The sequence below is a fragment of the Temnothorax longispinosus genome, chromosome 12 (assembly GCF_030848805.1).
Source record: "Temnothorax longispinosus isolate EJ_2023e chromosome 12, Tlon_JGU_v1, whole genome shotgun sequence".
NCBI lineage: Eukaryota > Metazoa > Arthropoda > Insecta > Hymenoptera > Formicidae > Temnothorax > Temnothorax longispinosus.
In genome coordinates, this window is record NC_092369.1 from 13,105,992 (window position 1) to 13,129,564 (window position 23,573).

General features: G+C 34.1%; 4 protein-coding genes and 1 long non-coding RNA gene across 13 annotated transcripts; 2 read left to right on the forward strand and 3 right to left on the reverse strand.

The window, feature by feature from the left end:
* The first annotated feature begins 556 nt into the window (after positions 1–556).
* On the forward strand, positions 557–9,570 carry Cul1 (cullin 1). Of its 3 annotated transcripts, none has more exons than XM_071794490.1 (13): positions 557–869; positions 1,992–2,224; positions 2,339–2,501; positions 2,580–2,798; positions 2,872–3,126; positions 3,205–3,498; positions 3,595–3,858; positions 3,948–4,127; positions 5,009–5,158; positions 5,245–5,484; positions 5,558–5,661; positions 5,745–5,964; positions 6,225–9,570. In XM_071794490.1, exons 2-13 carry the CDS (start codon positions 2,064–2,066, stop codon positions 6,303–6,305), a joined length of 2,331 nt encoding a protein of 776 aa, XP_071650591.1. In that variant the 5' UTR covers positions 557–869; positions 1,992–2,063; the 3' UTR covers positions 6,306–9,570. The 3 variants fall into 3 exon arrangements, with proteins under 3 accessions (XP_071650591.1, XP_071650589.1, XP_071650590.1); XM_071794488.1 differs by having other exon boundaries at positions 2,007–2,224; XM_071794489.1 differs by lacking the exon at positions 557–869 and adding an exon at positions 983–1,443 and having other exon boundaries at positions 2,007–2,224.
* LOC139822618 (testis-expressed protein 9) lies at positions 9,567–11,690 on the reverse strand. Its single transcript, XM_071794499.1, has 6 exons — positions 11,403–11,690; positions 10,766–11,150; positions 10,461–10,634; positions 10,256–10,390; positions 10,058–10,192; positions 9,567–9,971 (listed from the first exon to the last, which is right to left on the reverse strand). Exons 2-6 carry the CDS (start codon positions 11,144–11,146, stop codon positions 9,876–9,878), a joined length of 921 nt encoding a protein of 306 aa, XP_071650600.1. The 5' UTR covers positions 11,147–11,150; positions 11,403–11,690; the 3' UTR covers positions 9,567–9,875.
* Positions 11,691–13,401: 1,711 nt separating this feature from the next.
* On the reverse strand, positions 13,402–16,433 carry LOC139822617 (serine/threonine-protein kinase 16). Of its 5 annotated transcripts, XM_071794495.1 has the most exons (8): positions 16,150–16,431; positions 15,995–16,072; positions 15,690–15,833; positions 15,207–15,441; positions 14,854–15,058; positions 14,620–14,774; positions 14,410–14,544; positions 13,402–13,732 (listed from the first exon to the last, which is right to left on the reverse strand). In XM_071794495.1, exons 2-8 carry the CDS (start codon positions 16,069–16,071, stop codon positions 13,616–13,618), a joined length of 1,068 nt encoding a protein of 355 aa, XP_071650596.1. In that variant the 5' UTR covers position 16,072; positions 16,150–16,431; the 3' UTR covers positions 13,402–13,615. The 5 variants fall into 5 exon arrangements, with proteins under 5 accessions (XP_071650596.1, XP_071650597.1, XP_071650595.1 ...); XM_071794496.1 differs by having other exon boundaries at positions 14,854–14,971; positions 15,995–16,433; XM_071794494.1 differs by having other exon boundaries at positions 15,995–16,431.
* Positions 16,434–17,377: 944 nt separating this feature from the next.
* Tango9 (transport and golgi organization 9) lies at positions 17,378–20,359 on the forward strand. 3 transcript variants are annotated; one of them, XR_011734561.1, is made up of 7 exons: positions 17,378–17,749; positions 17,913–18,060; positions 18,131–18,481; positions 19,228–19,312; positions 19,427–19,668; positions 19,753–19,823; positions 19,937–20,075. XR_011734561.1 is itself a non-coding variant. In XM_071794493.1 (7 exons), exons 1-7 carry the CDS (start codon positions 17,673–17,675, stop codon positions 20,099–20,101), a joined length of 1,056 nt encoding a protein of 351 aa, XP_071650594.1. In that variant the 5' UTR covers positions 17,381–17,672; the 3' UTR covers positions 20,102–20,359. The 3 variants fall into 3 exon arrangements, 2 of the variants coding, with proteins under 2 accessions (XP_071650594.1, XP_071650593.1); XM_071794493.1 differs by having other exon boundaries at positions 17,381–17,749; positions 19,427–19,585; positions 19,937–20,359; XM_071794492.1 differs by having other exon boundaries at positions 17,392–17,749; positions 19,427–19,585; positions 19,669–19,823; positions 19,937–20,359.
* LOC139822619 (uncharacterized) lies at positions 19,824–21,329 on the reverse strand. Its single transcript, XR_011734562.1, has 2 exons — positions 20,496–21,329; positions 19,824–20,042 (listed from the first exon to the last, which is right to left on the reverse strand). It is a non-coding gene; the product is annotated as an uncharacterized lncRNA (long non-coding RNA).
* Positions 21,330–23,573: the final 2,244 nt, after the last annotated feature.

Sequence of the window (23,573 nt, forward strand, 5' to 3'; positions counted from 1 at the left end):
CGTTGAAGTCCGTATCCAGACTACGAATTGGGATTGAGATTGGATTGAAATTTAATCAATCAGAACAGAGAAAACTAATCTCAGGTTTAGTAAACTTTGCTCTGATTGGTCAAATTTCAATCCAATCTCAATCTCAATCCGTAGTCTGATATACGGGCATTTATGGATTGGAAATGAAATTGGATTGAAATTTTAGATAGATTTTCAACAGAATAATGCTAGATCTACAATGCGAGTCGTAAAGTCGTGAGTCATAAGAATTGACCAATCACAATCGAATTTGAGGAGAATAATCGACTGTGATTGGTCAATTCTTACGACTCACGACTTTACGACTCGCATTGTAGACCTAGCATAACGCTGAAGCCTTGTGACCAATCACATTGGTTCGAATTGTCCGAATTGTTTAAATGTGATTGGTCAATTCTTTCTCCGTCCGAGATCTCGGAGCGTCGCGATTTCTAGCACCCTACAGATTTTTAGTACTTTTAGTATTTTCTGTACGTTTCGTTGGGACGATGGTTAGATCGCGCCACGCGCGCTGCGGTTGGCAACGTTGGCGGCCTAACCTGTTCGAGAACCGAGGCAGCGGATCCGCGGTGGTAGGTAATTTTTTGAGCCACCGTACGTTGGGTTCGCTCCGGTTGTGCGTTGTGTCGCCGCGCTCATTGTCGCACAGGACGTTGATTGTAACGGGCACAGGAGCGCGGAGGTGTTTCCCGGCGACAAATTTCCTCGTGTGGAGAGAAGCGTTCGCGTCGTTTCCGACGCGTTTGCGAAACAAAGCGGGGCCCTGCGCCGCATTTTCGTTACGAGTCTCGCTCCTCGGCCGTTGTTATTCCTGTTATGTGGTGGTGAACATCATTCAGGTAAGCGCGTGGGTTTTTTTTTCTCCCCTTTAACGTCCCACGAGGCGACGATGCCTCTTGTTCCTCTCCGACGGCGGTCGTTTTTCGCCTCGCGAGAGTAGCGAGAAACGAAGAGAGAGAGAGAGAAAAAAAGAATATGGTGCGCACAACGAGAACGCGAGTAGGCCTCTATTTCGACATCTCTCCTTCTCTCTCTTTCCGTCGCGCTCACTCGCTCCTACTCCGTTCTCCGTGTGCCTGTGCGTGCCTCTTTCTCTCTCTCTCTCTCCCCTCCCTCCCTCTTTCTCTCTCTTTCTTTCTCTTTCTGTCTCTGTCTTGGTCGCTCCGAAGGAATGAGTCGTGCATCACAATGTAACGGAATACCCATCCGTTGGTTAACCTTTCCCTTTCACAAAGCTCTTTTATCTGCGACGAATTTGGAATATTCTCGATAGAGTACATCCGCTCCGATTTGCGACACGTGTTAAGCGTCGTTCGGCTTTCGGACTTTTTTCGTTTTTTTTTTAAATCTCGAGTTTAAAGATATCCTATACAAATGATTCGGAGATAACGAAAATGCTCCTTATCCTAGATGGTACCATATTTATGTAAAGAAGCGATCTCTTTTCACCAGCTTGTACCTTATCGTCCCGTAACTTACGCTTTGAGTCGTAACGTGTGCAACGTATATGTGTGTAATTAACCCTTAAGCGGGGAGCACACACTTCTGCATAACGCATAATGTGTAAGCATAAGAAAATTGATTGGTCTATTTTCTTATGCACATGTGTATGGACCAATCAATTTTCTTATGCTTACGCAATATGCGTTGTGCATAAGTGTGTGCTCCCCGCTTTACAGTACAATGTGAAGAACGGCACCTTATATTCATACAAACGTGGGTATCAACGTGTCCGACTATACTTTTCCATTTATTTAAAATGGTTCACAAAATTTATATTTTCAAGTTTCTAGAACAAGCGTCTGTACTTCATTTTGGAAAAAAAAGTTAAGTGTAGTATAAGTGGGGATCCTTTGAAATTTCGAGAAATTTCGAGAAACTTCCATGTATAGAAGTCAATCGGACACGAAATATCCATGTTTGTCCTGTAAGGGTTAAGTGAATCCCATTAAAAAAACCAGTGTTTATTTCTACAGAAATTATAGTAGTATATAGCGGCAGTGACGCTCACGCGACAAGCATATAGGAACAGGATGTCGGGGCACAGAGGTGGCGGAGGGGCTGGAAGTCACCAAGGTCCCCCGGGCCTTAAGCAGATAGATTTGGATCAAATTTGGGGAGATCTGCGCGAGGGCATAGAGCAAGTCTATAACAGGCAGGGCATGTCCAAGCCAAGATACATAGAGCTGTACACGTATCCTTTATATCGTGAAAGATAATTCTCTAATTTTTTTTCTTTCTTTTCCTCCCGTAAACTGGTTGTTTGCATTGTCATGTATTTTCCTATTACATCGTAAAATTTCTACAGACATGTATATAATTACTGTACAAGCGTTCATCAGCAGCTAACCAGGACTACAACTAAGAGTAAAAAGGGACAAATTCAGCAAGGAGGCGCGCAGTTAGTGGGTTTGGAGCTATACAAACGCCTGCGTGATTTTCTTAGGAATTATCTTATTAATTTACTCAAAGTAAGTGTATTATAAATGTCGTGCTTTCGATCAAAAGATTTTTGAACAAGTGTCGCAATAATAATGTATTACTCGCAGCACGGCGTTGACTTGATGGACGAGGATGTGCTGCAGTTCTACACGAGGCAATGGGAGGAATATCAATTCAGTAGTAAAGTATTGAACGGCGTATGTGCATACCTCAATCGCCATTGGGTACGAAGAGAATGCGAGGAAGGCCGCAAAGGAATTTATGAAATTTACCAATTAGCCTTGGTTACTTGGCGAGATAATTTATTTAAACATTTAAATAGACAGGTAAATAATATTCTTGCGAGTACCAAGGTGTATTTGTTATGCACACATGCGACAAATCTGTGCTTTCTTCTAGGTTACTAATGCAGTGCTTAAATTAATCGAGAGAGAACGCAATGGTGAGACGATAAATACCCGATTAGTTAGCGGCGTCATCAATTGTTACGTAGAATTGGGTTTGAACGAGGAAGACCCGGGTGCGAAAGGGCAAAATCTAACGGTGTATAAAGATTCATTTGAAAATATCTTTCTCGAGGATACGGAACGATTCTACAATCGCGAGAGTTCCGAATTTCTTAGGCAAAATCCTGTAACGGAATATATGAAAAAGGTATTTCCAAAAGAGAATACTGATAAATATGCGAAAGAATTATATTTTACTCTTCTTTGCATCTTCTTTTCTGTGCAGGCTGAACAAAGATTATTGGAAGAGCAGAAGCGAGTGCGCGTTTACTTGCATCAAACGACTCACGAGCGACTGGCGAAAACATGCGAGAGGGTACTTATCGAGAAACATCTGGATATATTCCATTCTGAGTTCCAGAATCTTCTGGACGCTGATAAGAACACAGATTTGGGTAGGATGTATCAGCTAGTAGCGAGAATACCAAATGGCCTTGGAGAGTTGAGAAATCTTTTAGAAAGTCATATTGCCAATCAAGGTCTCGCAGCTATAGATAAGTGCGGAGACTCGGCAGCTAACGTACGTTTTTCATTTAATGTAACTGATAATGTAACTATTGCACACGTGAGATATCGCGAATCGCCTAAGTGAATTGACGGTCTTTCTCACTCGCAGGATCCGAAAATTTATGTAAACACGATCTTGGAGGTACACAAGAAGTACAACGCTTTAGTGTTGGTCGCATTTAATAATGATAGCGGCTTCGTTGCTGCCCTGGACAAGGCTTGCGGACGGTTTATCAATAGCAATTCTGTCACAAGGGCAGCAAATAGCAGCAGTAAGTCACCTGAATTATTAGCCAAATATTGCGATCTGCTGCTTAAAAAGAGTAGTAAAAATCCAGAAGAGGCGGAACTTGAAGACACTCTTAATCAAGTTGTAAGTATATGATAAATTTATTTATTTCTGTGCTTGAATTCTCTGAACAAAGAAATCGAGTTAATGGCATTTATAATTTTTCTTTACAGATGGTAGTATTTAAATATATCGAAGACAAAGATGTATTTCAAAAATTCTATAGCAAGATGTTAGCAAAACGATTGGTGCAACATATGTCTGCCAGCGACGACGCAGAGGCTTCCATGATCTCTAAGCTGAAACAAGCCTGTGGATTTGAGTATACTTCAAAGTTACAACGCATGTTCCAGGTATAACATGTTATTTAATCAGAATGTTTTTAAAATATGAGATTAAATTTTTCTATTCTATTCTGCTCGCATTGATTAAAACTTGTTAAAAAGGAACATGGAACTAGAAACTCGCCACGTCCTTATCGCATTTGGATTATGCTAAGAGCGAGATTTTCGTTAAAAAATAACAAAACATTTTTTGATATTGTATCTCCCATTTTGTATTTTCAAATTTTGATTGCATATTTAAAATCAGAACCCTAAAAAACTCTTATGTGTATAATTTTATACGTAAACAGGTTTTTTTTTAATTTGGATGTTATATTGAATCCATTATTTTGATTTATTAAATTTCGATTTCAGATTTGCAATTAGCAAATCGTCCTAAAAACCTCCATGTACTAAATTCCGCAAATTATGTTCAACAGAAAAATTTTTGCAACAAAGGATTAATCGAACGAGAACGTAACTTTATTTTTAGTGTTCTGAATTTTTTAATAAACATTCACGATACAGTTGTAGATATTTTCTGAATTGATTGATAAACAAGCTATTTGAAATATTCCCAAGTAGAAAACAGTGCACAGAAGTTTGAGCAATGTATAGGCTATGTAGTAGATCTTTTTTTATGATTCAACGACCAAGACACTTATTTTTAAGAACAATTTCGATTGAAATATTTTTTATAATGTAAAATTTGGAAAGATTAATTCAATATTTGCAGATATATATTTATATGATGCTTGTTAACATGTAAAATACACTCAAAGAATTAGTTCCTTATTGTAGTATTCTATAGATTGTGTATAATTTTGAGATCTTATCAATAGCTAACGGCATTTTGTTATTAAGAATTCTTAAAAAATATTACAAATGTAATTGTAACAATTTATCCATAGGACATTGGTGTATCAAAGGATTTAAATGAACAATTCAGGAGGCACTTGACAAATTCTGCTGAACCTTTAGATATAGATTTCAGTATACAAGTTTTATCTTCTGGTTCATGGCCATTCCAACAGTCCTTTACATTTTCTTTGCCAAGCGAGGTAAAACGTGCCAAAAATATCGAATCTTAATCTTTTCTTTTGGGACCTTCGCCGATTACTTACTTACTCATAATTTTCACTTGCAGCTAGAAAGATCTGTACATAGGTTCACTACTTTCTATAGTTCACAACACAGCGGCAGAAAGTTAAATTGGCTATATAATATGTCTAAGGGGGAGCTACATACAAATTGTTTTAAGAACAGATATACATTGCAAGCATCGACTTTCCAAATGGCAGTTTTGTTAGCGTACAATGGATCTACATCATGGACAATACAACAACTGCAATATGCAACACAAATAAAGATGGATTTTTTACTGCAGGTAATGTGACAGTCTGATAGTGATAGGCAATATGTTGAAAATATAAAATACTTAAGAGTTTCTTTGAATACAGGTTATTCAAATACTTTTGAAAGCCAAGCTTTTAACCGCAGCTAGCGATGATGTAGCTGAACTGACCCCGTTATCGACGGTAGAACTTTTTACAGGATACAAAAAGTATGTCACTTTTATACATGTATATACATATCTCTAACTACTACTTATAACAATTGCTACAACAGTATTTATTCGTTTAACAGCAAAAAGTTAAGGGTAAATATTAATATACCGATGAAGACGGAATTAAAGGTTGAACAAGAGACTACGCACAAACACATAGAAGAAGATAGGAAACTTTTAATTCAGGCAGCAATTGTTAGAATTATGAAAATGCGGAAAGTATTGAAACATCAACAGTTGGTGGCGGAAGTATTGAACCAATTAAGCTCTAGATTCAAGCCGAGAGTACATGTCATTAAGGTGAGTTTATTTATTTAAAAAAAGATTCTGTTTTTTCCAATATCACTCGTGTGCACAGATGCGATCTATATAATATATAAATTGCATCTATGCACATGAGTGAATATTTTAAAAAATTTGACTTACACCCCACTATGGCTTTTATCCCTTCATATATTTTTAAAAATCTTATAAAGACGATATTACTGATTTGTGTAAATATAAAAATTACGCAATAATAATACCAATGTTTTAATAAACCTAAAATACTTTTCTTGCAGAAATGTATAGATATTTTAATTGAAAAAGAATATTTGGAGCGCACAGAAGGACAAAAGGACACTTACAGCTATCTGGCATGATCAGGGCAACGATACAGCAACAAAAACAAAATGAAAATAATATACACACTCACTCACTCACTTTCATTGATATATACGTATCAGACTTATTTATTTAAGGTCTCGAATGTAATTCCCTATTTTTATTCTGTATGAATACCCTTGTACCATACTGTCATTCTGGTCGCATTTAGAGTCTGGCTTTTTATATATCTTTTAAAAGATATATGAATATAGCGTAAAAGATTGTTAATAAAATTATTTCGTAATTATTAGCCAATGCTAGGTGTGTTACTGTCTGTGCTGATTTTCAAAACGAGGCGAATATCGCTTTGCTGTAGTATTACAAGATCATCATTTAAGACTAGATAATCAATAGATAATTATATAAAATTATAAAAAAAGATGTATTTTCATTGCATTATTAACACCAATATTTTCCAGCCTTGTAACTGAAAATACTAAAAATAATTTATTTTTTACAAACTGAAAGGAGCGTATTGTAAATGTGGAGGAAGTAAAAGATGTGTTATGTCCACTATTATATATGTATATACAAAAAAGATTATCATAAATTGTAATTGGTTATACGAAAAGAAATCAACTTCACATACACATACACATACACACACACACACACACACACACACACACACACACATTACAATAAGATGTACTATATAATAAAAGGCAGAATGTACAAAAATTTGCGAGCACATAGATAGTAATGCATTTTAGCAAAAGTTTAACTTTTACAATAGGCATACATAAGCCGGAAAATTTTATATCAATATATGTAAAATTCTATCATAATCATAGCAATTCAAATGTTTTTGCGCGATAGCATAATTACGTCAACTCTGCGTGTCCTAGATAGAATATTTGAAATTACAAGAAATTACAAATCTGCTAATAATTTCTTTTCGAGAGTATACTAACACCAATTCGCTCAATTCACGCGATCGCTAAAGAAAAGAAATCAACATTTTACACAATTAAATTTAAGAGTATAATTTTTTCTATGCAAAGTCTGGTGAGGTGATTGTCTCGATTATCTTTTGGCCCGAAACAGGATTTGAAGATTAATATGCTGGTTAACTTAATGATGATTGATCTTGAATACATTTGTTTATATGTTTGTAAAATTTTTATTGCTGTGGTAAAGAGTTGCGAGAAACGCTTGATGTTCGTGCAATATCGAAACAGTAAGAATATTTATGATATAATAGGATTTAAAAATGCAAAAGTATATATATAAACGAGTAACAAACGTAAGCTACAAGTGGTGCTTATGTGAATCTTAACTTTAGTGCCCTCAATAAGGGTCAGGAAGAATTGTAGATCCTGTAATTATAAGCGCTCATAATAGGTACGATCATCTCGAGATTGAGTTTTGAAACTCAATATGTGTATAAAAATGAACGAAAGAGAGAGAGAGAGAGAGAGAGAGAGAGAAGTTTAGAATTTTTAAGTACATGTATCATGATCTTAGATACTCAAATATTAATGACATTTTTTCATGGCATATTGTCGATGATAAAAATCTGAAGAGGAATAAATTGAGAATTATTGTAATTAAATTGTATTAACGTACTTGCCCGCAGGGGGTGAGTGTAACAACGTCTACATATTTAACAGAAAAACATTAACTTAAATGTATTTTATTAAAGTGTACTGCGAATTTCCTTTTCAAATTACGAAAGCATTAATGTTATTCGAGCTATAGGTTGTGTAGAGGGATACCGACTATATTATCATACGGTCTTTATCCATGTACTTGTGATATTTGCTATTATTTAATTTCTATATAAAAAGAAGCGATTTTTTTCGACGAATTGTTTGCGAAAATAAGTTTGTAAGTTTTTTGTAAGTTTAGACATATACTACGGTATACATCACCTAGGTCGAAGATTTACAATCTTTTTGTCGCAGAAGGAACACTAGAGGCCCCCGCACAATGAAAAATACAAGGGACAGGGAACAGATATTAGCGATTACAAATAAGAAATCAGGAATAAAGCTGGTGTAGCATTAATACACGGCTTCCGATAGGTTAAAAATCTATTACCTGTGTTATTCCCTGTTTCTGTTGCCTGTATTTTTCATCGTGCATTCAACTTTATTCTTGATTCTTTAGTCCTAATTAATTAGGACCGTATTGTTATTGGTTAATATACGCGGGCCTTTGATTATTTAGCTTTCCTTAGTCGAGCGAGACCGTATTGTTATTCGTTAATATACACGGGCCTTTGATTATTTTTAGCTTTGTAGTCGCTAATATATCTGTTCCTTGTTCCTTATATTTTTCATTGTGCGGAGGCCTTAACATTCATGTGTATCACCCAGTGAAATATCATTGATAATTTTGATGAACTGCATATTTTTTTTTAAATTCGTTTAGCTCGTCGCGTGACACTATTTTAAATGCGTCGCAATTGTAAAGGCAAATAATGGATATTTATATTCGCGTTGAGATATTCGCGGCAAAACCTGAACGCTTCGAATTTTTGTACACTCGAAAGTTTGTTATTGTCAGTTATTATTCCTCGCACCAAACGCAGAAGTTATGTAAATAAACTGAATGAGAAGACATTTGAAACTGTGAAACGTAAAACGACTTGGATTTGATATATAGTCACGATGGAAATCAATTTTTTTTTAGAGCGATCTCCTATTATTACCTTGCTGTTAATCCTCGGATAGGAAAAATAAAAAAATTATTATCAAGCCTTAAAACAACTTTTATCCGCAAAATGTATGATTTCCATAGCGACTGCGAAGATCTCATTTTCTTACGATTACGTGGACAACGGAGTTTGTCGAGAACAGATCTTACAGAATGTTTGCTACACATCTTAACAGAAAGGCTGCAGATTTAATGCAAGACTTGTATGCAATGTCGTTGGCATGTTACGTTAATAGAAATATAGCAGAATTTGCTAATAAAATATGACGACAGAGGCCGAACGAAATCTGTAGGATGCAGATACACCGTCCTGTTATGTTTGTAAGTTCTGTTAGTAGAAGTTTAATGCGGATACATTTGATACTAATCTGCTGCCTGTCTACCGTAGTAGAATATTCACTTATACTTATTGGATATGTTGAAAAAAATCTGCAAATCCTTTTACGGTCTATTTAGTCAGATATGCATTTGCTATTTTATATAAAGTCAATGAATTGCTGTAAACACAGTAAACACACGTATGGATATGGAATGGAACAGAAACATGAAATATAAATGTTCGCAGAATTATTAATAAAAGAAATAACAATATCTGATGAATCACGAATGTAAGTCTTTATTGATGAAGCATGAAATATTTCGATTCGATAGTACTTGATTTTGATACGTGAAATAAATACATACACGCTTTCTATAAAAAGATGTATATCAAATCTGATTTGTGCTGTAATATATAATACTGTAAAATATAAGTAGCTATAAAATGGGATTAATTTCATCTTTTGTACAGTACATAAGTTACAGTCATTCGATCAATGTTTTATACAAAGTGTCCCCGAAAGGGGGACATTTAGAAATGGTCCCGGGATGTAGATTGACTAGGAACAATATTACCATAAACGCTATTACGATACATCAGTGACTTTCTGAGGTTTCCACTCTAATAACTTCGCAAAGTCTTCTTTCGTTAAGGTGATTTGCCCATTTGCCATCAAATGTATCTACAAAATTATAAAGTTGTAAAAAATTCATATTATGTAATGCCGCACAAATAGAAGAAGTTAATGACAAAATACAATGTACGTACGTTTTGTTTCTTCAAATTATCTATGAGTAGCGTCTGTTTCTTAAATGCTTGCACCAATTCCGACCGCTGTTTCTCCAAATTCTTTACGGCTAATCTCTTATCGTCTTGTAACTTTCTGATTTGATTTCTTAATTCCTACAACGTGGATACGCGTTACAGATTTAGATTGTACAGATTTAGGTATATACTTTATTATACCTTCTCTTCTATCTGGCTGCACTTTAAGGCACTTTTGAGTTTCTCGTTGCTTTCTAGAGATCTGTTTAATCTCACATCGAGATTGGTTGACTGTTGATTCAACGTTCTTATCTCTTTCTTAAAACTTTCCAAGTCCTAAAAGGGAATATCACTGTAATAGACTAACAGTTGTGTAACATATAACAAACAGAGGCTATAAAGATACCTTCTTCAAAACAATATTTTCGTTGCTCAGAGCTTGATAGTCTGATAGCGTATCCGAATTTACACGTTCCAACTTTGTAACTGTATCGTTTAACGTTTCTATCTGATTGCGCAGTTTAATTTGAGCGTCGTCAAGCCCCTTCTTCTCCCCCTCTAATTCTTTGCAATAATCGCACTATGTATAAACATGATAATTCATAAATTTATTTTCATAAGTCTAAGAATTTTTAGGCAGTTGCATATTTTAATTTTTTCAAACACTCCCTTATTTACAACAGCAAGCGACAAAATGAGAAGAGACATTACCTTATTGTTGTACTCGAGTTGCACCGTTTGTAACTTTTTATACAGCATATCTATCTTGCCCTTGAGCAAAGTGATAACAGCTTTATTTCCGACGTTACTATCTTTCTTTGGAATTTCAGTGTCGTCGATACATTCTACCGATGCTGGAGCCTCAGAGACTTTAATTGACGATGTTCTTAATTGTTTATCTATCCTTAGTGTCGTATCTCCTAAGCGCGCAGCCTTTGCATCTTCCAAATTTGGATTCGCATTGTTAAATAAATTTTCGGTACGGGCATGTATGATTGAATCCACGGTCTTCATTACATCGCGCGTCTTTAGCTGAAGATCACGATTCAGTCGATAGAACTCCTTCTCCTTTGCCAATAAATCATCAGACATGTCTCTAAAATAATATCGTATTGTGTTAAACAAATTATACATGCTTGTAATTAAATATGGCAATAATAAAACAATAACTTTCAGTAAGAAATATAAGTCATTCTGATAATTTATTTATTTTAAGTCTGCATTTCGGTTAATATATGTGACCTGATCTAGCTTAATTGTCTCACATATCCTTATATCGAATGTAAGTTACATATTTGTTACAAATACACGATGGAATTAGGTTAAATATTTGACTTGACCAACTTACGTTTGTTTTTATGGAAATACGTTCATTCGGTGCTTCTTTGTAATAAAAAGGAATCTTGAAAAGTCGTTAAAAATCGTTGTTTACACCGTGAGAGAAATAATCGGCCACACTATATAAAAGCGACACCTTTTAAGGTTAGAAAATATATTGATGGAATATGATAATAGTGTAACATATGATGCAAATAGTACATAAATACATTTGAAATTAAATGGAATAATTTAATCGACGGAAAGCAAGGAGCAATGATTTAAAATAACTTCATTTTGTGTAAAAAGTTACAAACTTAATTTTTTTTATTTAGAAGAGGAATGTCTATTCCCTAACACCCAGAACAATATATAAATAAAAGTTAAAAAAAGTTTAACCCGGTAAAAAATTTTTTATATAAAAACATATGTTACTTTTCTTGTTATATACAAGAAAAATAATAAGAATTTAAAAATAATTAAAAGGATAATTTTCGCAATTTTTTTTGCAAAAGTTATTCTAATTTTTTTTTAATTATAATTATATTCTTTTTAGTATATTTTTCCTGGTCGATTATACATTAGGAGCAAGGAAGAGAAAGGAAATATATATAGACATATTTTAATACAATTGCATAATAATTATACGATTTATTATGCGAATGATATATAAAATTTATACGATGCGTTTTCAGCAAAGAAAAAAATTGAATTTCAGCTATGCGACGCATAAATATAATCGTATGTGCGTATGTACAACATAAAATAAGTAAAAGGAAATAAATATTAAATTAATAATAAACATGTACAATTTTTTGTTCACAATATTAAAGCAAAGCATATATTTTTCCCATATCTCGCTATAAATAAAAACTTCCATAATGATTTCAAGATTATTTTCTTAGTTTGATTTTCTTGTTTTTTTTTTTATATTTATAGTTATCAGGCAGATCATCGAACTGATATTAATTTGTGAGGCATTTGGATTTCGCTTATAATCAAAATATGTATCAATTGATTGAATTATGTGAAGTGGTATTTTAGGTTTAGCATATATTTTAATATAATTTACTATTGTATGTTTTTGTTGTATAAGCAAATGTAATAATATAATTACAAATATTTACAAATAAGTTACAAAATAATATTAAATCGATGATCTGTCTAATGGTAAAAAATCATATTCAATAAGTAAATGTACATATACATGTATACTACATACATACATACGCATATATATATATATACACACTCCCATACATACATATATGTGTATATATATATACATATATACATATACATATATACATATACATATATATATATATACATATACATATATCTTATATGTATCTAACTAACAAGCTTGTAAGCTTCAAATAAAAATTCTAATAAACTTTATACAAAATTATCTAAAAATTAATATTTTTAATTCATTAAATTTCAGTTTTTTATTTATTAAATTATAATTAAATTTTATAATTTATTTAGATCTCTAAAGTTTAATTTGCAAGAAAGTTTTTGTTTTTAAATACTAATAAAAATGGTTGTTGTTAATATTTTCAATAAAGAGAAAAATTTATTCCAAATTGGCAAAAAAATCTGTCATTACAATGTACCTAAGAAATAAGATAAAAATACTCTGTATATAGAATTATTTCTATTTCTTAGAATCTATGAAGGATTTCTTTGTATTTAAGAGTACCTAATTTTACATATAAGACAGGGCGTTGAAAAGTAATAAGTGTATAACAACAAGAAATATATATATAGAAGGGTAAAAACCACACTAGTGTAAGTTAAATATTTTAAAGAATTTGACTTACACCACTGTAGTTTATATATATATATATATATATATATATATATATATATATATATACACACACATATGTTTCTCTTTCTTCTTCCGTGAAATTATGTATATTAAAATATATTACTTTTACTTATTTTACTTTTTACATTAAATGACTATATTATAATTATATATGTTACAGAATAAAAGGAATGTATTTTGATCTTTACGAATCTTCTGTTTTTAGAAATAACACTTTATTCTTTTTGTTAATATCATTTTCACAATCTTGGTCATTTAAAATATTTTTTCACATTTTCTTGGTACGTATTGTGTTTTACCGTATTTTTTTATATTGCTTACAGGCCTGTATAATAGCATATACAATATCAATGCTATTTCCCTATATGCAGTACAGTTAAAATCTTATACCATGATATAACATAAGACTATACTTTATGTTTTAATTTGACGATAGTATCGTGCACGCTCTCTATTACACTATATATATACGGACGTTCCATTGGATTGACTTTTAACATCATCAAAATTAAATTTTGCATATCCTGGAAAAGAAACATACAATTTATCTATGGAAAAAATTATACCGCACTATAATAAAAGCCTGTACATGAAGAGAAGTACAATTTTATTGAAAAAGCAAAACAACGTATGATCTTGTGTGTATGTGTGTGTGTGTGTGTGTGTGTGTGTGGGCGCGCGCGCGTATACGGGTGTATCAGACGTATCACCCGTTAATGGAAGATTCCTGAGATTATTTGGAGACGAAAATCCTAATGCCAAAATGTCGAGGCTATCAAGTTGTCATCCCGATATTCATCGGTCTTGTGAACAATGTACAAAGAAATAAAGTGAATAATAATTTCAAATATTTCTATCGAGTTGAGTAAATTGTGGAAGAGCCGTTTTGATATGCGACGTCTCTGAGTGCGCAAAATTTCGACAAGCACATTAGTGAACTTTAAACCTTTCCCGTTCAAACTGCTGTAGCAGCCTGATTAAGATATTAATAGAAGAGAAATATGTTTTTTGTTTGAGAATGTGACAATGAATAAATGTTTAATGAAATAATTTAAAATAGAAAACAAAATAGAATTATAAATATTTAAATTTTATGAGAAATACTTGATTGTTTAATTCATATATTGCTACTCAAATTTTAATATAAAAAATGTTTAGTCAGTGGACACACTTAAAAGAAGCGTAATATATAACAGATTACCTCATTATAAGGGGCATCTTCTGGAAATGTTATATGTGCGCTAATCACAGCAAGTGCTACGCTGTCGCCTCGTTCATAAACAGTATCAAAAGGAGATTTAAAATAACATAATGCATACAGTATACATCCCATCGACTAAAAAAGACATATTAAATTCAGAATACATGTTATTTTGAATTAAGGCAAGCGTTAAAGCACTGTAACTCTAACCCAAATGTCTGTTCGTTCGTCAACCATACAATAACTCTCAACATTGAATAATTCTGGAGCTCTATATGGCATGGAACATCTTTCAGCTGCTAAGTCTTGTAAAGTCCGTGCAGCTTGAGTACCACATACTTGAACTCTGGCAGTTGATACAGAACCTAAACCATTGTCTTATATTTAATGACAAAAATTCATATACACATTTGTTAAATACTAATATAATAAAATTTAATATACCCAAATCCATAATAATAGGTATTCCATCGTCGCTAAGTACTATATTTGCAGTTTTTAAATCTCTATGAGCAAGAGGTTCTGGTTTAGCCTCATGAAATGCTTTTACACCTTCACAGATCTGTAAAAAAATGCTCAGGATATCTGTAGGACTTATGTAATTACAATTCTTTGCTCGTTGTTCTAAATCATTTGCTAAAGTTCCTTTCTAAAATTACAATAGTTAATTAATTGGTTTATTAGAAAACATATATATATATATATATATATATATATATATATATATATATGTATATAGATATATATAGATAACATTTAAAACATCATACTTTTGTTAAGAAACCATGTCAACTTACATGATAATATGGTAAAACAATTAACATTTCGCTCGTTGTATTCACGATTAGGTCTGCTGTACCTTTGCAAGTCGAATCTATACATTCTATAACATTTGGATGCTTTATCAATTTATAATATTCAACCTCTTTTGCTGCTAATTGCTGATCTTCTGGTCCATGACAAGTAATTTTCTTAATAGCGTACTTTTTATGTGTAATGATTTCTTCAACCAAAAGTACTGTGCTAAATCCACTAAAAATTTAGTGTAAAATTTATTCATACTCTGTCAGTCATCCCACTTTTTAAGGTTATTAATTATTCTTATAAAAGTAATGACATACTATAAATACTATCTTTTTGCATATGTTTTAAGAAAATCTCTTTTCTTGTGTTTAATTTGTTGTTGAATAAATTTAGATTATATACAGGTATCCCGTTTCTCTGGAAAGTTTACTTTACATCACTTTACTTTTAAGTGGCATAAAGACCTACATTGGTACCTGTTTATACTATTAAAGAAAATCCGAAGATTTACGAAACAAATCTTTCCCATATAAATTAATGACGATTGTTTCTTCGCTTTACGCAATTTCAGTTTATGAATGGTTTTATAGGAACGCTCTACTTTCGGATAGCAGAGGAAACTGTAATTGTTTAGAAATAATTTTTATAGGAATACTACTTTCTTATTGGAATACTATTACATGAGGTACATTATGTATGCAATAAATTGTACGATTATCAATCAATATAATTATAAGCGAAAAATTATATTAATTATGAAAAATTGTTTGATAAAACTTGCCCATCTCCGAGGTGTTCGCAGACCTTATATTTCCTCGAGTTTACCGTAATGATCTCTTTAGTGCATATACAACCCATTCTAAAAATTATATTTAAACCTAAGCTATTCATTCTCGTTGTTTATTATCATTATAATAAAAACGAAAAGAATTTTACGAGAATTATCTCGCTGCTTTTACTACTAAAGTAGGCTGCGTTCCAAAATTCATTCTCGATAACTATAGGGTCTGTTTTCTATTGCCGAACTGGCTGCACTAGTTCAGAGTTTAGTTTATAGGTTTGGTCGCGTCGCATGCCCCACCATGCTCCTAATCACTCCAACGCACTCCAAAAACTCATCTGCTCCAATCGCCACCTTTTATCCGTGATCCAAGTGCTCTTGGTGTTTATTGGAGTAATGCGACGCGAATAATGTCCTAGTGCAGCCAGTTCAGCTTAGAAAACAGACCCAAAATCTAATGTGTGCTCTTCATGTAGCGACTTAAGTCGACACTAGAGACCTAAGAAATCAGTCGACGTCGACACAAGCGTCATTGGCCGCGTTCAGGAAACACAGTTGAGTGCCATGAGCGCTCATTGGCCTGGTTTACACCGATCTCTTGATACGCGTATCAAATATTCGTATGTATTTGACCGGAAATGAATGTCCGGGAAAGAATCTACCATATGAAATCGTTTGTATTTCGTATGAAGACTTTTGAAGTGCAATTGAAAAGGTTTGTGAGTCATTCGTTTAATTGTAATTAATTAATTATTTTTACACCATGCATTTAGCCGAAATAGATAAATTAATAAAAGTTTTTATACGGAATCGTTTGTATTTTGTTTGAAGAGTTATGAAGTGTGATTAAAAAGGTTTGTGAGTCACCCAGATAATTTTAATTAAATATTTATAAACTCGGTAATTAGCCGAAATATAGATTTTTAGTTATTCATGTTAAAAGAAGAAGGCGCTAGTGTTCCCGATAAGGTCCCGTTTGCAATCAGAATTAATATGAACGTTTTAAAAATTATTTTATACTGAAATAAATAAATATACAGGCTAACTGCTAACTTGACGCTCGATAAATTTTGTTAATAACAAAAAAACTATTCTTTCCCAAATGTTTAAACAATTTTCCCAAACTTCCCCAAATAATTCCCAAATTATATGAACAATAATAACCTAAAAATATTCAATTTGTCTGCTAATAACTCTACGGCGGTCGACTCGGGTCGCATCATGGACGTGGAATACATACATATCTATTATGTATTTCACGTCAATGATGCTAGAGTCCTGTATACATGATGCGACCCGAGTCAGTTGAGTCGCAAATCGAAAACGCCACGGACTCTACTTATACTGTGACGTGATGTTTGTGTGTAATATTAATTTAAGTTAGCACGTCTCTTCTGCTTGTTTTTATGGTTGTATCATGCTATACTTTCTGCACTTAAAATGAAATCGGTACACAATGGTATATTAATTAGATGTTGAAGAAAAAAGAGAAAAAAATGAAAAGTGCTAAAAGTTCAGTTATAAAGAACAAATGTTTCCCTGATGTACGGAGTCTGTCGAATTGAGTTATCTCAATATAGTATATGTTTTATAGTTTTATGTATGTATGTATATATATGTAAGCAGAAAGTACTCATTTAGTGATTGCATTATTATCTGCTATCATTTGTTATAAACAATGGCGTGGTCAAACTATCAACGTACTTTAGCTATACTTCAAATAGTTACAGGCTCGTTTAATACTTTATCAGTTAAGTAAGTATTTTATAAGTACGCAAATTAATTATATATATACATGTATACGTATATATATATACGTATATATAGCATAAAGAATAAAATCACAGTACAGAAGAAAAATCAATCAATCAATAATCAAGTTTTACTGATGTTAGAATTTGACTTTAAATTTATTTAGATATGCAGATCGACAAGTTGTACTTGGTGAAGATGAACAGCTCAGACATTTTAATCATCCCTTTATGCAATCGTTGTTTATGTTTTTTGGAGAAGCTCTTTGTTTTTTAGCGTTTAAAATCTTCTATTATTATTATAATCGGCGAGGCGTAAGTATTCATGATTTTTGTTTTCTGAATAAATTAAATTGTATTATATACTATATTAATTTGTTCACAGGATGGCTCCGTAGATAATAATGTGCTCATTAAGGGTACAAGGGTTTTTAATCCTTTCATTTTACTAGTACCTGCATTATGTGATATGTTTGCAACATCCATAATGTATATTGGTCTGAACATGACTTATGCAAGTAGCTTCCAAATGTTGCGCGGATCAGTAATTATTTTTACAGGAATGCTTTCTATTGGGTTTCTTAATAGAAAATTGGGAGTAAGAGAATGGATAGGCATTGGTTTTGTCATGACAGGTTTAGCATTTGTTGGCGTTAGTGATATATTAACATTGGAAAACAGTGATATTAGTGCAAATTCTGTAATCACTGGAGACTTACTTATTATATTTGCTCAGGTACATTTTTTATTATTATTAATTTATCACTATTATATAAATCTAACATATGAAATTTAGTAATTATAATTATGATTTGATTATACTTACATACCCAGATAGCCAAATGTTGTGAGTTTGCTGCCATGTTGCCAACAAGCAGCTTGTCGTTGGTAATGCAACTAATTTTGACAAACTCGGGACAAGGTGAGACAGCATTATGTTTGTCGGATTGAACTCATATGAATTATATTTCTATTAACAGCAAATTGATTGCAACGTGACAGCATCAATTTGTGAGGGATTTGTGACAATTTCATATTGTCAACACTTCGTTAGCAACGAGATACAATTAAAAAACTTCATAGCTTGACGACATTATACATTATAACGGATGGAAATCATTATATATGTGTTGTTGCCGTCACGTTTGCATCATGATGCTCAAGATAGAACGATGAATCATTCATTGCTGTCATGTTGCTGACATGTTGCAGACAACATAACAACGTAACAATATTGCGGACCGTTTGCTCTTGAAATTGCGTCAACTGATTGTATGTATAAGCAGTCATGTAGCTGTATTTCTAACGTGTTCTATTTCAATGTCAACAAATTTACAGCTAATATATGAAAACACATGCAATGCATTAGTTTGCTCAATATGCTCTATCACGCTTGGCTATCTGGGTAGTGTGAAATATCTGAGCATGCACTGATAAATATGTTCACTCTAATAAAATAATTTCCAAATTTAAATATATAAGGTAATAACAGCTGTTCAAATGGTTGTCGAGGAAAAGTATGTGGGACAACAGGATATTCCTGCGCTACAAGCAATTGGATGGGAAGGTTAGTACAGTTTGTATTTTTCTCCATATGTTAGATTTATTAATATTAATATTTGAACTCTATCTAAAAAAAGTATGTATTTATTATTTTTATTTTATCACAATATTTTTATAGGCATCTTCGGATTTATTGGTATTTCTATTGCTATAATCCCTCTCAATTACATTACTGCACCACCACCTTTTGCGGATAATTCACGTGGTACACTTGAAGCCACTGTAGAAGCTCTTACCCAAATAGGAAGCAATAGCAAATTATTGATAGCAGTTATCGGTCAGTCTATCATTTTTCTTTTCAATTTCCTTTGTGATTATCAATTTCCTGATTTTATCACAAACTATCATTTGGAATTGCAGGTATTGCATTTAGTATTGCTTTTTTTAATTTTGCCGGTATTAGCGTTACTAAGGAAATGAGTGCTACAACGAGAATGATTTTAGATAGTGTTCGAACAATTGTGATATGGGTCTTTTCTTTAGGGTTTCAATGGCAAGTTTTTCATTATATGCAGGTATGATTAGAAAGAGCAGTATAATTATTAATAGTATTAATATATATATTAATACTCTACTAATATATATATATAATATATAACAAGAAACATCCTAGAATTTTTTATTACAGCTTATTGGTTTTGTAATTCTTTTAATCGGTATGGCATGTTACAATAATATTGTTATTCCGCAATTAATTCGAAAATATCGATGTCATCTGGGACGTCATACATTACCTGAAAATGAAGATCATATTATTAATACTGCTGCAGATGACGTGCAAGAAACAACATAAATATCTATATAATTTTAGTATATTAAGTTGTAATTATTGCTAATGTTAATTGTTTTTTACAGATAATTATTATTATATCAACAAAAAGACTATAAAATAAAGACTTTACAAAGTAAGATTTATAGTCTTACGATCTAAAGTAATCGCGCGCGATTTGTTACTTATATCTGTCTTATTATTAAGAACAAACATATATAGAATTATTATACATCTGTATTTTCGTCTTTTGTTAAGATGTAAATAAAAATGAGAGAAGTACAGAGTTAGATTTATCTTTGATACAAGTAGTAAATATATAATTTTAATTGAAACTAGAGCAATTTAAAATTTAAATGATATACTATACATATGTATATGTCTGCGTGGAAGAAAGCATGTGAGTTCATGCACATACCTAGTAAACAATTTGTCAGCAAATTGTAACCAAATTGACACCAAATACGCGCAAAACTTGTCGACAAATCCGGTGCGATCTGTGTCTGCAATACGCTTGTGTTTTGCTAGCAAAGCTTGTGTACATGACTTGACACCAAATTGACGCCAAATATCGAGCAAAACAGGGCAGCAAAAGTTCAACGGCAAATTTGCGCCATATTGTGAACAAAGCTTGCCAACAAAAGCTCGACAGCAAATTTGTCCCAAATTTTAGCCAAATTAATTAACGAATCTCATTTCACTTATGCTCGTTTTAATGAGTAAGATCAGCCGCAAGCTGGTACAGAGCCGGATTTTCCATTTTGGCTCTTAAAAAATTTATAATAAATAAAATACGGACTCGCAGCTAAGCAACCTGACAGAGGTCGGTAGTGTTACTCCTGTCGACCCTTAACGTAAGACCGCTAAGGGCCAATTTCACCAACCACAGTTAGCTTAACCGATGGTTAAATTTAAATTTTAAGTGCCGCGTATCGCGGCGCCGATTGGTTGTTCTGCAGGCCCCTAGGGAGTTATATTTAATTTAAACTTTAAGCGCCGCGTATCGCGGCGCCGATTGGTTGTTCTCCAGGCCCCTTGGGAGTTAGATCTAATTTAAACTTGGTGACCCCTCATTTTATCTCAGCCCAAAACATCTCAGCAAAAATATCTCGTCTATAATATCTCAGTCCAAAATGTCTCAGTCCAAAAATATCTCAGTCTAAAATGTCTCAGTCCAAAAATATCTCAGTCCAAAATGTCTCAGTCCAAAAATATCTCAGTCCAAAAATATCTCAGTCCAAAAATATCTTAGTCCAAAAATATCTCAGTCCAAAAATATCTCAGTCCAAAAACATCTCAGTCCAAAAATATATCAGTCCAAAAATATTTCAGTCCAAAAACATCTCAGTCCAAAAATATCTCAGTCCAAAAATATCTCAGTCCAAAAATATCTTAGTCCAAAAATATCTCTTGTGTTGCAGGTTCCTAAGGAGTTAGATCTAATTTAAACTTTAAGCGCAGCGTATCGCTACGCCGATTGGTTGTTCTACAGGCCCCTAGGGAATTAGATCTAATTTAAACTTTAAGCGCAGCGTATCGCTACGCCGATTGGTTGTCCCTGCAGGCCCTTGTGAGTTGGACTTAATTTCAATTTTAAGAAGCGCCGATTGGTTGTTCCTGCAGGCCCTTGTGAGTTGGACTTAATTTCAAAGTTAAGCAGCGCCGATTGGTTGTTCCTGCAGGCCCTTGTGAGCTGGACTTAATTTCAATTATAAGCAGCGCCGATTGGTTGTTCCTGCAGGCCCTGGTGAGCTGGACCTAATTTCAATTTTAACCAGCGCCGCTTATCTTGGCCCCGATTGGTTGTTTCTCCAGGCCATTGTGAGTTGGACTTAATTTCAATTTTAACCAGCGCCGCTTATCTCGGCCTCGATTGGTTGTTCCTGCAGGCCCTGGTGAGCTGGACTTAATTTCAATTTTAACCAGCGCCGCTTATCTCGGCCCCGATTGGTTGTTCCTCCAGGCCATTGTGAGTTGGACTTAATTTCAATTTTAACCAGCGCCGCTTATCTCGGCCCCGATTGGTTGTTCTTGCAGGTCATTGTGAGTTGGACTTAATTTCAATTTTAACCAGCGCCGCTTATCTCGGCCCCGATTGGTTGTTCCTGCAGGTCATTGTGAGTTGGATTTAATTTCAATTTTAACCAGCGCCGTTTATCTCGGCCCCGATTGGTTGTTCCTGCAGGCCCTTGTGAGCTGGACTTAATTTCAATTTTAAGAAGCGCCGATTGGTTGTTCCTGCAGGCCCTTGTGAGCTGGACTTAATTTCAATTTTAACCAGCGCCGCTTATCTCGGCCCCGATTGGTTGTTCCTGCAGGTCATTGTGAGCTGGACTTAATTTCAATTTTAACCAGCGCCGTTTATCTCGGCCCCGATTGGTTGTTCCTGCAGGTCATTGTGAGTTGGATTTAATTTCAATTTTAACCAGCGCCGCTTATCTCGGCCCCGATTGGTTGTTCCTGCAGGTCATTGTGAGTTGGACTTAATTTCAATTTTAACCAGCGCCGTTTATCTCGGCCCCGATTGGTTGTTCCTCCAGGCCATTGTGAGTTGGACTTAATTTCAATTTTAACCAGCGCCGCTTATCTCGGCCCCGATTGGTTGTTCCTGCAGGCCCTTGTGAGTTGGACTTAATTTCAATTTTAAGAAGCGCCGCTTATCTCGGCCCCGATTGGTTGTTCCTGCAGGTCATTGTGAGTTGGACTTAATTTCAATTTTAACCAGCGCCGCTTATCTCGGCCCCGATTGGTTGTTCCTGCAGGCCATTGTGAGTTGGACTTAATTTCAATTTTAACCAGCGCCGCTTATCTCGGCCCCGATTGGTTGTTCCTGCAGGCCATTGTGAGCTGGACTTAATTTCAATTTTAACCAGCGCCGCTTATCTCGGCCCCGATTGGTTGTTCCTCCAGGCCATTGTGAGTTGGACTTAATTTCAATTTTAACCAGCGCCGCTTATCTCGGCCCCGATTGGTTGTTCCTGCAGGCCATTGTGAGTTGGACTTAATTTCAATTTTAACCAGCGCCGCTTATCTCGGCCCCGATTGGTTGTTCCTGCAGGTCATTGTGAGTTGGACTTAATTTCAATTTTAACCAGCGCCGTTTATCTCGGCCCCGATTGGTTGTTCCTGCAGGCCCATTGTGAGTTGGACTTAATTTCAATTTTAACCAGCGCCGCTTATCTCGGCCCGATTGGTTGTTCCTGCAGGCCCTTGTGAGCTGGACTTAATTTCAATTTTAACCAGCGCCGTTATCTCGGCCCCGATTGGTTGTTCCTGCAGGCCCTTGTGAGTTGGACTTAATTTCAATTTTAACCAGCGCCGCTTATCTCGGCCCCGATTGGTTGTTCCTGCAGGTCTTGTGAGTTGGACTTAATTTCAATTTTAACCAGCGCCGCTTATCTCGGCCCCGATTGGTTGTTCCTGCAGGCCTTGTGAGCTGGACTTAATTTCAATTTTAACCAGCGCCGTTATCTCGGCCCGATTGGTTGTTTCCTGC

Bases quoted from the DNA above. Each gene is read 5' to 3' on its own strand.
- Cul1 (XM_071794490.1), top strand. From the start codon at position 2,064: ATGTCGGGGCACAGAGGTGGCGGAGGGGCTGGAAGTCACCAAGGTCCC. The intron at 2,502-2,579 runs GTAAGTGTATTA...TATTACTCGCAG, and splicing joins ATCTTATTAATTTACTCAAA to CACGGCGTTGACTTGATGGA. The intron at 5,485-5,557 runs GTAATGTGACAG...CTTTGAATACAG, and splicing joins AGATGGATTTTTTACTGCAG to GTTATTCAAATACTTTTGAA.
- LOC139822618 (XM_071794499.1), bottom strand. From the start codon at position 11,146: ATGTCTGATGATTTATTGGCAAAGGAGAAGGAGTTCTATCGACTGAAT. The intron at 10,193-10,255 runs GTATAATAAAGT...TCCACGTTGTAG, and splicing joins GCAGCCAGATAGAAGAGAAG to GAATTAAGAAATCAAATCAG. The intron at 9,972-10,057 runs GTACGTACATTG...ATAATTTTGTAG, and splicing joins ATAATTTGAAGAAACAAAAC to ATACATTTGATGGCAAATGG.
- LOC139822617 (XM_071794494.1), bottom strand. From the start codon at position 16,104: ATGAATAGCTTAGGTTTAAATATAATTTTTAGAATGGGTTGTATATGC. The intron at 15,834-15,994 runs GCAAGTTTTATC...AAACAATTACAG, and splicing joins TGCGAACACCTCGGAGATGG to TTTCCTCTGCTATCCGAAAG. The intron at 14,775-14,853 runs GTATATTAAATT...ACAATGGTTTAG, and splicing joins ACCTATTATTATGGATTTGG to GTTCTGTATCAACTGCCAGA.
- Tango9 (XM_071794492.1), top strand. From the start codon at position 17,673: ATGGCGTGGTCAAACTATCAACGTACTTTAGCTATACTTCAAATAGTT. The intron at 18,061-18,130 runs GTAAGTATTCAT...ATTTGTTCACAG, and splicing joins ATTATTATAATCGGCGAGGC to GATGGCTCCGTAGATAATAA. The intron at 19,824-19,936 runs GTATGATTAGAA...TTTTTATTACAG, and splicing joins AAGTTTTTCATTATATGCAG to CTTATTGGTTTTGTAATTCT.